Below are 13,420 nucleotides of genomic sequence, written 5' to 3'. Positions count from 1 at the left end.
TTTTTTAGAGAATGTCTTTAGCAACCCAACATCCTTAGGCCAAACAGATGTGGTATCTTCTGTTTCTATAGAACCAACAATTCTTCAAGAAGAGGATGATTATTATGTTTATTATTCTCCTAATGGTTCAAATTTTTGGCGTCCAAAGGTTGATAACTATTTAAAACCTATTGAAGGCACTTTTTTAAATCATGGGAAGATGTTGTTACTATGTATTATAAGTACGCTGAAGAATCTGGTTTTTCGGTCCGCAAAGGACAGACTAAGAAATGGAAAGGTGTCGTTACACACAAGTGTCTGAGGTGTAATAAGTATGGTACCCCTCAAAGCACAAACGTTCCTTTGATTCCATGTCTGAACCGTCAATGTATGTCAGGCAAAAGACATTTACCGTAACTGATTGCAAGGCTCATGTAGGTGTTTATTTTTTCGTGAAACATGTAAATTTATTTTTTCTAAGTTTGTAGAAGATCACAATCATTGTCTTGTTGAAACTTTTAACCGTTACTTGACTAAGATATTTAGAAAGCTTTCATTCTCAACCAAAAAATTTATTCACCAGATGAGTCTAAATAGAATTGGTCCTACTGTTCTCATCGTTTACTTATCTCAATAAAGGGTGGTCATCATAACGTTAGAGGTACACCTATTGATTTCAAGAACTTTTATAATGGAATGAGGATTTTCATAGGTGATAGGGATCCACAGTTAGTTATTGACCGGTTGAAAGATCATTATGAGTGTTGCCCCGAATTCTTTTTTGATTTTACTGTTGAAAATGACAAGTTAAGATCTATCTTTTGGGCTGATGAGATATCCAAGTTGAATTATAAACTTTTGGTCACGTTTTGGCTTTTGATGCCACCTATTAGACTAATAGGTTAGTCATTTGATTTCACGTTTTATTTAGTCACTTATATTATGTATCTTTATCTTTAAAACATATGTTTTAAGTGTATAAAAATTTAACTTTTCCAGGGACAAAATGATATTTGTTCCATTTACTGGTATAGATCACCACAAAAAATGTGTTACTTTTGGAGTCGCCTTGATAAGTAGTGAGACTATCGACTCTTACAAATGGTTGCTTCAATCCTTTCCTAATTGTCATGGTCAACAACCCAAGCTAGTCACGTCATAGGCTTTGCATGTGGCACATAATGAAGAAATTGCCGGCCAAGGTTATTATCTTAAATTTGAGCGTTGATTTTTTTGTTGATATCTGTGTTTTGTCTTTTTGATATGTTTTTGCTTCTTGTTACATTAGGTATTTGGTGATGTTATTGAGAATACTAACGTGCGTTCGAGACTACATCTTTTGGTTTGGAATATGTTTATCACCCCTGACACATTTGAGTCCACATGGCATTATCTTATTGAGAAGTTTGGTTTACAAGACAACGAGTGGTTGAATAATATGTTTGAGATCCGTGACCGTTGGGTTCCTGCTTATTTTCGAGAGATCCCTTTTTGTTGTTTGATGAAGACTACATCTCGTTGTGAAAGCTCTAATGCAACGTTTAAAGTCAACTCAACTAGCGCTAACACTCTTGTCCAATTTATGTTGTGTATGGAGTTTAGACTAGACAGTCAACGTTATTCTCAAAGAAATTGTGAGTACAAGACTTCATCTGCTTTATTTAAAAGTAGTACTGGTTAAGAAATAGAGAAATATGCATTTGAGTTGTACACTCAAACCATCTTTAATGAAGTTAGAAAGGAGATAATGAAAGGGAAGTATTGTTGTTATGTAACAAATACTGAAACCGTTGATGCTCATGTTTTATATTCCGTGACACACTTAGACAAAAGAAAGGACATAACCAACGTTTTTATGGTACGTTAAGGATCAAGTTTGGTCACTTTAACATAATTTTTGTTGTTAGCATATGTTACATGTTAACCTGATAACATATGTTATAAGTGAAGTCTACTTTAACATATGTTATAATCATTCATATAATTTTTTTCCTACAGGTTAATTTTGATCTTGCTGACAACTCTGCCTCTTGTTCTTGTATGGGATTCACTCGTATTGGTTTTTTGTGCCGCCATGTGTTTTGTGTTTATAGAATTAAAATAGTTGACAAGATCCCCCTTAAGTATGTAAGTGATAGGTGGAAACAGGATGTTCTACCTAGAAGTGTTTTCTTACTTTCAAACCGTTTTAGTGTGGATTCGAACCCTCAAATTGTTTTACGTTTTGAGGTTTTGGAGATGGTAAGTCAGTGTGTTGACATGTTGAGGGTTGAATCTGAAGGTCTCAACTCTTTTGCTATGAAGATAAAAGAATTCAAATCTGTGTTCTTTGAAAAAAGTTTTAAAAATGCGGATGTCGTAGATGACACCGAATATGTTTTTGAAGAAATTGTTGGCAAGGTTAACGAAGGTGATGTTTTTATTAAGAATCCAGATGATGTTCGGACAAAAGGATGTGGCAAGGTTCGTCGAGTGTCTGGTGAGTCGGAGAAAATTGTCGAGAAGGCAGGTAAAGTCGCAAGGCTATGTCGTAGTTGTGGTGAGTATGTTCATCATGATTCTCATAATTGCCCTTTAAATCCCAAGAACAACAAGAAAAAGTCTTTGGCAGAGCTAGAAGCCAGTGACAATGTTTAGGTAGTTCATGGTGGGATAAATAATTAAATTTCATAGGAAGGCATGTTAGGATTTGATTGTTATTTTGTTCTAAATTTTTAGCATGTTGTTTCTTAATTACTATGTATTATCATATATAACATTGCAAGTTTCTTTAATGGTTATTTTATTTTATTTTGTTTGTTTTTCTCAACTTACTTTTTTGTTACTAAATTTATTTCTCTACCGTTTGGGACTAAACAACCATTTGACCTTTGAACTTACATTTACCATCATATTTATTAACCCCATCACATCTTCATCTAACCTCCTTCATCTTTTCATTATATAAAGGAGATGGAGATACTAGAACTCTTGTTTTCTACAACATCCATTTTTCCAACTTTTATCATGTCTACATCTCGACGTAGATTAGTTCCTCTTTCTAAGATTAAAATAGAGTCGTCTTCCAGAATGTATTTTAAACCTGCGGTCAAAAGAGAGAACCTACCTTCTTCCAAAATTTACTCAAATTTTTTTGAACCTAAAGTTGAAGAATTTAAGTACAAAACCCCGAAGGTTGAGAGGGCCAAAGTTGAGCCAAGTTGCATAAGAAATTCAAGTCGTTGCGGTCAACATCAAGATGACGAATGGATTTTTTACTATGATTTTGACAATCCCCTCCCTAACATCACCACTCTGTTTCCATACCCGACTCCGTCTTTTGACTTCTGTCACTGTTGCAAACGTTTCTATTTTGTTCGTTAGTTTGTGACACCCTCAGTTTTAGATGGTCGAAATTATCTAACTTTATGTACTATGTGTTTGGTAATTTTATTTTTTTTTAAATCTATTAGGTGGTCCTTAATGAGTTTCCCAATGTATGGGTACTATGTTGTTGTGCCTTTGTTCAATCCCCTATGTTAAGATTGTATCTTGTTTTTTAAGTTACGGTTCTCTCTTTAGTTTACTATATTGGGAAATGTGTCAAGGTCCCATCATGTAAATCAATTAATTGACATATCTACTTTTCCCTCCTATCATATTATCTTGCATTTATTTTCTTGTATTAATTTAACATTTTTATTCTCCACCCACTGAGTTTGAATTGTTAAATACCCATCCAAAAAGCACATTACAAATAACACATTCCACTCGGCTGCCATAAAAAAGCACATTCCAAAACTCAGACTCACCAATATGTATGTTTGCTACTGTCATAAGGTTGCCACCTTACATACGTCTTGGACCGATTTGAATCCTGGTCGCCGTTTTTATTCATGTCCTCATTTGGTATATTATGTTTTTTGTCAGCATAATTATGTAAAACACACTCTATTTTGTATTATTTTTATTTTTTGTTTTTTTTAAGACTGCAGGAGAACAAGTGTGGTTATTTTGTTTGGCTAGATCAGCCTATGTGTGACCGTTCAAAGCAAATGATCCATGGGTTATTGAAATCAAAAAAGCTTGAAGATGATGTCAAAGTGTTGCGACGTCAAATACGGAAAAAGGGACATTCTTATTGTTGTTTTAACTTTATTTTTGTTGTTTTTATTCCTCTTATTTTTAGTTTAGTTTTAGTTCCCTTGGTTGGGGTACTTATATAGTTTACTTTATCAAAAGAGTCATTTTACTAGTATGATTAGTCTGTCCCATCGTTAATTGATATTGTTATGTTAAAGTAAAGTTTCCTGGCGAATGTGCATCGTACATGCGTACTGTTGTCTTGTTGTCTTATCATAGTTTAGTAGGTTATCTTTACTTGATATGTCTTATCTTTACTTAATACTTTTGTATATTAACGAGGTAAATGTGACCCCACAAGGAATACCAAATTGAAAATAATATTATCTAACTTCCAAAAGTACAAGATAGTACAATATAAGTAATACTAAAACGTCTTTTCCTTTTTTTTGTAGGTTATTCTTGAATTATACTTTTTAGATATTTATTTTTTAAATGCAAGCTGTCCGCTTTTAGTATACATTAATCTTTATTTAAACTTTAATGAAAATACACTTTAATTTTACTTACTGTAAAAAGGCATCCCATATAAAAAAACCTTTAACTTAACAAATTACTACAACTTTCGTTGGATGTCCAATCACTTTTAGATGAATTTTGTTTGTTTTGTCAACTAGAGCATGCCACGTTCGATACAAAGATAACATATGTTATGAAACATCGTAAAACATATGTTACGTTGGATAACATATGTTATGAAACATTGTAAAACATATGTTACGTTGGATAACATATGTTTTATTATATCTTAAAACATATGTTAACATGGATATCACACAATACAATGGGTTACCCATATATTATATGAAAAGGCTTCACATATTATATATATAAATGTTTTTTTCATAATCAAATAAAGGCTTTCTGTTATCATTTTGGTGACACCTCTTTTTGGCATAACATACGAGTTCATTTCTTCTTGATAAATAAACATACTAGAATTTTAACAAAAAAAATTTTGTGTAACCTAAAGCGTTTGGTCAACCTACGTGTTCAACTAATCCTCACATGTTCACCTAAAGCAAGTCTTATCCCCCCCCCCCACACATACACACACATTTTTTGACTGTGTTGCTTCGTGTTCCACGTGTAAAACCAACTACAGTAGCACCTTCAAAGTGTCACTTTTGTACTGTATGCTACTTTAAATATTATCTTTTGTACTTTTGTACTGTACGCTACTTTAAATATTATCTTCCTTGAAATTCCCTACAAGGAGCCACCTAATATCTATTTCCAAAGACACTTTTTGTCCACAATTTACATATTAAACCATAAGATAAAAATATAAGGGCCCACAATTACTACATATTACAGTCTCCACTGTCATATTCTAAAACACAAAATACACCACAAAAACAGAAGTCACATCCGTAACTTCTTTGCCCCAACCACTTACCCCACTTAAATCATGTTCAGAGACCACAGTACCCTACCCCATACTTACTTAAAGTTTTACAAAACAAAATGTACAAGTTTAATCAAAAGCATACTGAAGTCATGGGATCTTTTCACTTACCTCCTGCCTCCATCAGAACTTCTTTCTTTAGAGTGTTTAAGTCAAACAAAAGAATTTTTGCTAATATTTTTTCCTTAAACTTTTAAGCTGACTTTTTTTCTTCATGCCTTGTCTAGCAAACCCGGCTTCAAAGTTTTCTCCCTCCCCCATGAAAGTCTCCATATGCCTCATCAACACCACTCCACCTTATGTCGTGTGGTTTGTGATTGCCCACTTTACTTGAATTCTTTCAATCTTAGTCCCCTTTATCTCCTCACTCTTTGGATGATTCCATGACTCCAAATATCTCACAAACATGTCCTTCTAGAAATCTGTTAATAAACTAATTAACATATTTGCAATTTTTTGTTTCATTTTACTAAATTAATTATCATATTTATTGTCTAATTAAGTAGATTCTTACCAGTTTGTACGCGGTGTCTTTGAACTCGAACACGTCATTGTCCCGTATTGTTACCAACGGAAATATATTTGGAAAGTGGTCAATTGTGAAAATTGACGGCTTCTTAAGATTGAACACCACCACAAAATACTCATTGTGTTCCATTACTGGGAAAAAGACCAAGTCTATGTTTTTTAAACTACATATACTCAGGTCTGACCTCATTGAAATGTACACATTCTGGGCGAACTTTGCGTCTCTCACAATCTTGTCCGATTGCTTTGCCCCTATCAAACCCTCACCCTGTTTTCATATCATTATGTATTGTTTAGATTTATAATTTATTAACAAACATGGAATAAATACCTTTAAACAATTACGCACTTACCATCACCACTGTGTTTAGGAAGTATCTTCTCGGTGTTTTTTGTGTATCTAAAGTTATGTTCTCATTCAATACTGCCGACCACAAGTTCACCACATTCTTGTCTATCCTCTCCTCGTAGTTCAAACTCCTAATCACCTCCACATTCGCTTTTAGTCCTTGACTCGTTGAGAATATTATTTTACTACTTGTTAATACCTTTTTTCAGTACTTATGTTTTTACAACTTATAAAGAACACAATTAAAAAAACCCATTTTCTGTAATTCATTAACATTGGAGTTAGTAAAACGGATACCACAATAACCCAATCATTATTTTGTAGTAGCTTACCGATTTGTTTCTTCACTGTTTCCGTCCTCAACCATCACGTAGTTCCATATTCTATTTTCCAAATTCGTGGTCTTCCTTTCAATATCCAACGCCCCACTCATTGTTGTCATTTTTTCAGCTTTCCCTCCAACTACCCCTGCCTTCAATTTCGTCCTCTTTTTCTCCATTTCAGAAATAATTCCGCTCTAATCTATTATTCTTTTCATTGGCTCAACTACATATAGCACACTTTGTCAACAATATATAGCGTATGTTTTCCTTAAAAAATAACATATGAAAATGACTTTTATAAAGTTTTTTTATAACTGCTTTTTTAATACCTCTCCTTTGTTCATCTTTGACCGGTTGATGCGATGAGCTTCCTACGTCAACATTTGTCTTTTTTAATACGTTTTCATTTTCCAGTTGACAGTAAAACGACATTTGAAACATATGGACTTTGCTTTTAATACCTTTTGTTTGTTCCTCTGTTACTTTATTCAGCGACGGTGTTTGCACATCCACAATTTTCTTTGTCTTTTTAGGTGTGTCTACGACATTTGAAACAAATATTTACTATCACAGTTTACAAATATTCATTACTATAATATATTTTTCAATACCTGTCTTGTCATCCTCTTTTTCTGTTTGAGCCGAATAATTTTCCGGATCATCAGTTTTGTTGCTCTTTTTTGGTGTTGTTGCAACACATAAGGAAGATATCAAATATGTTTGTTATATCGTTTTAATTTACACTTTTTACGAAATCACTAACTAACAAATAATTCTAATTTATTACCAATCTGTGAAACCCCTAGACTGAAAGACTGTGCATCAGTTCCAAAATCTTCATTTCCTGCAACATTCAAATACATATAACTTGAAACTATAAATGTAATCAACAACTATGTATTTTTTGGGCTTACCTACTGTCTTTGGTTTACGGGCGGCTTCCCTTTTTTTTCTTCCTTCATTACCCCGTTGTCGATCTTCGGTTTCATCTTCCGGCAACCTAACATCATTATCCCTAGTACTCTCGTCTCTTATTGTGTTTTCATCCTCATTGACATCCAAATCTTTGACTTCCATGTTGTCCACATCATTTTTTCTACCTATCACAATTTTTTCATACATACGCAACATCAATTTACTCCTACATATATGTAATGTTAGGTTATATTTTTTTTGCTTTAACACAAATGACTACTTACTTTCATCTTCCGATTTCTCAAAGCTATTCATGTCGTCTCTGTTTTCATCTTCACTCAAACCAATTTCTTTGTCTTCTCCATCAACATGTACATCATCTTTGTTCTTTGTGTCTTCCAATTCTGCCACATCGTCAATCTTCCCTTTGCTTTGCATATCCTCTCCCATCTCATCTTCTTCTCTTTTCGTATCCTATCCCTTTTTTTCTTCTGCAATAAATTGATTTGACAAAGACTTTATATATCAGCTGACTTATTTTATATGCTAACCTTTTTTTTTTCAATGTGTTTATTTTTTTGTTTTCACAAACCTCCACCGCTGACATTATCCTTGTCTTGGTCGTTGTCTAAGCTTACTTCTGTTGCATCTCCTAGATTTCCCTCTTCTTGGACATCTGTTTCCTCCTCATAATACTCTTTTTAATTCAAATGTTTTAAAAAACAATATTAATATTGATTTGTAAGCGAATAAATTATTTTTGTAATATCTTAAATTCACAGTTTAGGTCATCCAAAACACTATTAATTAACTTACCAGTATCATCTTCGTCACCATTTGTTCCATCAACTACCTTTACCGTTAATGCACTTCTGTAACGGCTGCAAAGTTCTTCAAATTCCTCCGACTCTATGTTCTTTTTTTCTAGCTTTCTTAACATTTTATCAATTTGACTCCTTGCACTCTCAAACTCTTCAAGATATTCTTTTGCTTCATTCAACTTAGCCTATGTTACAAGGATAACAGAATACAAATTAACATACTTTTTATTTAACAAATAACATATGTTAGAAAATTGTATCTTCTCACCTGCAAAACTTCGTCGTCACCTTTCTCCTCCTTGATCCATTTTCTTATTTTCTTTTTCTCCCAAAATCCTAATCCTACTGCTAACCCCTTTCTTTTCTATCTGTTGATATAAGAAACTCCTTACTCCAAAACTTGATTGGGTTCGTATTCTCATCTGAACAAACTTCTTTGAATTCCATGCTTTCAACATATAAAATCTGTAAAAACAAAACTAACAAGTTAATAGGATCCTACCAGTTAATGTGTTTATACTTTCAAACATTATTAAATTAAATAACAAATTACCGTTAAAACTGTCAATGGCTCGCAGAAGTACTTGCTTGCATTATATATTTCCCATCCAAGCTTAAATGTTTTCAAGCATTCCATAATGTAAGAACCCCAATCAATTTTCTTGAAATCTGTTTTGCTACTTATGTAGTTCAATATTTCCTCTCTACATCTTCCTTGGGTTTTGCAGTCCCCCATGATGCACAAGAACAACATTAAAAAGTCAAGACGGAACATGAATGTATCTTTGTCCTCAGCTTCCCTTATTTTTGCCACAATTTCTGTTGGCGCGACATTTAGTCCATGATATCTCTTTCTCCATTATGCCACACTGTTGGTATATTCTTCATGATACTTGAGATTCTCAATTTTCTCACCCTCACATGGTATTCCAAACAATCTCCTTATTGCCTTTTTGGTTACCTTAATACTCCCTGACTCAACCTCAATTGTCATTTTGTCTGGATCGAACCTGTCCACAACGAAATGTGCTAACTTGGCCGGTATCCCGTCAATATTAAAGTGTAGCATTCTCCCAAAACCCATTTCCTTTACTCCTTTCCTTTGATTCTTTCTTAACTCCTTTATGCACATGCATAATTGAGACGGTGATGATCTTGTTCTTATACCGTGCCACTTTTCCTTCTTCTCATCGTCCTGCTGGAAATATGAACCGGTTCGCTTAAGTCAACGTGACCGACCGGGTTGTGACCCGTGAGAGTTACACCTTGGGCAACGAACTAAAATCCGCTTAAATTGTTTAACCGGTAAATGACTAATATAACTATGACGGAATTATTATTTATAATAGTTATAAATAATGTAGTAAGTAAATAAACTTGTTTGGGCTTTAAACGAGTTGGACTTTGAAGGCCCGGTTAGGGGTTAATACTTATTATGATTGTTATTATATATAGTGATATATAATAATAATAATAATAACCTAATAAAAATATATGGTGGGAACAAGGAGCCGTCACCATCATTCCAAGAAAGCGGGAGCATTAGCTCCTTTTTCACGTTTTGGTTTTTCACGGAAAAAACCACCGCCGCAACAAGCCATCGGCCACCATCGTACGACGCCGCGTAACTCGTGTCGTCCTCCGTTGCTACCCGCTTATACCGACGCGGTTGCCTCTCACACCATCGTCACACTCCGTTTGTTCGGTTCGTCAACTAGCAACGTTTGTTGTACCTCGGGGTCTCAACCAGTTAATCAATAACCGAGGTAAACTTAAATATTGTCGTTGTTGATTTATATTTACTTTGGTTGTTTCGTTTAGTACTCGTATTGTATGTAACCGGATCCTGTATGGTTCCGTTTTTGGTGATTACTCGTTTTGTATTCCGCTGCGTATTCATTATTAATATGATTAATAATTATGAAACATATTTATTAAAACCGGGTTTAAAAGTTAAACCGTTGACTGATCACCACTGGAACCCTACACGTCCGTCGTTTCTGCCCTATCTTTTTTACCCTCTCTTTTTAGTTTTCCCAAAAACTTTTGCCTTGACCACTAGATCTTCTCACCTATTTTGTAATTAAATTTAGTTATTTTTAACAAACATGGTCTACACTTCACAAACTTTTTTTGTTTGATATCTAACAATATATACTTGTTTCCTCCCCGTCTGAGTATTCCCCCTGAGAATCTATTGCCTCATATCATGTTAGTATTAACAAGTTCATTAATTTAATTTTAAATTCTATACATGCTTACAAAATCTATGTTCAACTTCACATGCTACAAGTTACTTGTTTTCTTTTTCTTTACCACCTTGTGTCCCTTCTTTATGTCAATCTCCTAGCTATCTGAATCTGTTGTTTAAATAAGAAACAAATAAGTATCAAATGTATTCAAACAAAATATATTGGGATTTAATTCAACTACAACAAATCTTTATATGTCTTTTTTGATTGTCTGTTGTAACCTTTTTATCATTCTTTTTGTTTTGTAACCCCAAAACTTTTTGTTTTCTAACTGCTATCCTTTGTTAAACAAAGGCTATCATATTCAAAACGTATGTTTACTTCATAAATAACATGTGTTCTTACTTTATTCTATCAAAACAACTTAATTTTCACCCTCAACAGTTTACAATGTAATTATCCAAAACATTTTATACTACAACAGATCTTTTATTTTTACCTGAAAGCCTATTTTTCTTCAACTTCAGTTTCCCCTCTCGCTTAGTATTGCTTCTTGGTTGATTCATTTCTTCGGATCCGTGTTCTTCACTTCCTAGTAAATCTGCTCCAAACGAATACTCCATATTTTATTTACTTCACATATCACATAATATAAAGGTTTACTCATAAGGGATTCCTTACTCATAATATATAACTTATATCTCATTCGGAATCTTGTTCCCGTTGCTTTTGTTTCTGAACCTTTCCATTTTTTTGGTGTAGTATCCTCTTCGTACTCACTCCCATCAGAATCTGTTCATGCAATAATACATTTATATTCTTTAAATTTTAAATGTCTATTATGATGCACAATTTTTGAATACCTGAATACTTATGCGTTCTTGTTTTCCTCTTTCCGTTTCCCTTTATTTTTAAAGCTCCTTTGGTTCTCAACTTAGCATCGCCTAAATCGTCTTCGCTTTCTTCTAAATATGTATTTATTAACAATCACTCCAATAGCTTTTCATCATGAATATCATTTTTAATCGTATACATGTTACTGTTTTAATTAATAGTACTTGTTTCCTTTTGTTCATTTTTCGTTTTGTTTTGAGTCTTCTTCTTGTCGGGACTCTATAAAGATCGGATTTCTAATTGTGTTCCTAAACCATTTTTTTGCAGTTTCTGATTTAATACAAAAAAACAAAGTTAAACTATGATTCACCTAGACTGTAAATACCAAAAAATAAATATAATTTATTGTACCCTTAAAGTGTTCAATACCTTTTTGTTCCATCTCAGTCGTGCCACATCCTTTCTTCTTTGAGCTTTTCACATAGATTGGGTTACTTAATGTGTTTTCAAGTTCTTTTTTTGTTTTTTTTGAGATGCTTCTACTTCTTCTGTCAATAACAAAGTACTTCTTTTATGTGCTTTGTTTCATTTTCTACAACTAATCCAAAAAAGTTTTCAGTAAGTACCATAAAATCAAAAGCTATTTCTTATAGTAACTCTGTGAGATCAGTTATACTCGACCAAAAAAGCCCTAACGATTCTTAACAGACATGTTATGTTGTTTTCTTTTTCTGTTTAATCATTTTTTAACCTAGTTACACATTCACATTATGTAACTTATTAAAAATGTTCAAACATAAACTTCATATTGTTAAACCTTAATAAAACCCATCAACGTTTTCTTTAACTTTAATATTCTTAAAAATGTTAAAACCCTAAAACTTAGATCGTTATACAAAGATGACTGAAACTGACTGACCAGATGACCGGAAAATGTTAAAAACCTAAACCTTAAGTTGTGATTAACTTCTGGTCAACCAAGAGATACTTTTTGTAACTTCAGTTACGCGTATGTAAGAACCTAAACGTACCGATTATATAGTCGACGTCTATCGGATGGCCGGATATCTTTCTGTCTTCAATCGATTTCGTACTGTCACTCTCTATAAGAGCAAGGAGATGAAGCGATGATGATGAATTTGTGTTGGAATATGTGTTTCAAATTTTGAACGAATAATTTTTAGATAGTTGGTGTGCAGGGGGTTTGATTGGACATAAAGTAAAGGTATATTAAATGTCTTTCTTACCCTTCTGCAGTTATAATATGTTTTTTTTAATATAAATAATGTACTAATAATGTTCATTTAATCTCAACCATCCATTATAAGAAATCAATGGATTATAGAGAGTTTCCGGGGTTTTCTCAACTGGAGTGAGTTTTTATTTTAACCTAACCCTATATATATATATATATATATATATATATATATATATATATATATATATATATATATATATATATATATATATCCATGTGGAGTCTAATAAAATAAAATTATTCCTTTAATTTTATGTTATGTAAATTGTCATAGTTCTGTGATTTATTTTCTCTAATAAACTTTTTTCGTATGTGTATTAGTTTGTTATTAGTTCAAATAGTTATTTATTATGTTATTTTTTATTTGTAGGTCTTTTCCCGTCTTCAAAAAAGAAACGAGCTGACACATGAAGAAAATTTGATCACGGCTCCCTCCGTTTATGGTTTTTAAATGCGTATTTTCGTCCGGCCCCCTTGACATCTTCGTCCAAGCTTCGCCACTAAACGGAAGAATTGTGTATCATAGTCAAATCACGGGGCCGTGCCTACTCAACCACGCCCCCATGGTCACCTTTTTCAGAAAAAAGACAAATTTAGAAACAAAAAACTCGGGGCCGCTCCCATCCAACCAAGCCTCCATGGTCACCTTTTCTAGAAAAAGAAATAATCTGAGGAAGAAAACATGTGATCG

The 13,420-nt window shown here is 33.2% G+C and overlaps 1 protein-coding gene across 1 annotated transcript; it reads left to right on the top strand.

Moving 5' to 3' along the window:
• The first annotated feature begins 1,160 nt into the window (after window positions 1–1,160).
• LOC143599184 (protein FAR1-RELATED SEQUENCE 5-like) lies at window positions 1,161–2,616 on the top strand. Its single transcript, XM_077077194.1, has 4 exons — window positions 1,161–1,181; window positions 1,268–1,613; window positions 1,713–1,837; window positions 1,978–2,616. The coding sequence occupies exons 1-4, from the start codon at window positions 1,161–1,163 to the stop codon at window positions 2,614–2,616; spliced, it is 1,131 nt and encodes a 376-aa protein (XP_076933309.1).
• Window positions 2,617–13,420: the final 10,804 nt, after the last annotated feature.

The sequence above is a fragment of the Bidens hawaiensis genome, unplaced genomic scaffold, assembly GCF_021521415.1.
Source record: "Bidens hawaiensis isolate Kalapana, Puna unplaced genomic scaffold, B.hawaiensis_p1.1 tig00001920_1, whole genome shotgun sequence".
NCBI lineage: Eukaryota > Viridiplantae > Streptophyta > Magnoliopsida > Asterales > Asteraceae > Bidens > Bidens hawaiensis.
Note: the sequence above shows the minus strand (reverse complement) of the source record. Positions and strands in the feature narration are given on the sequence as shown.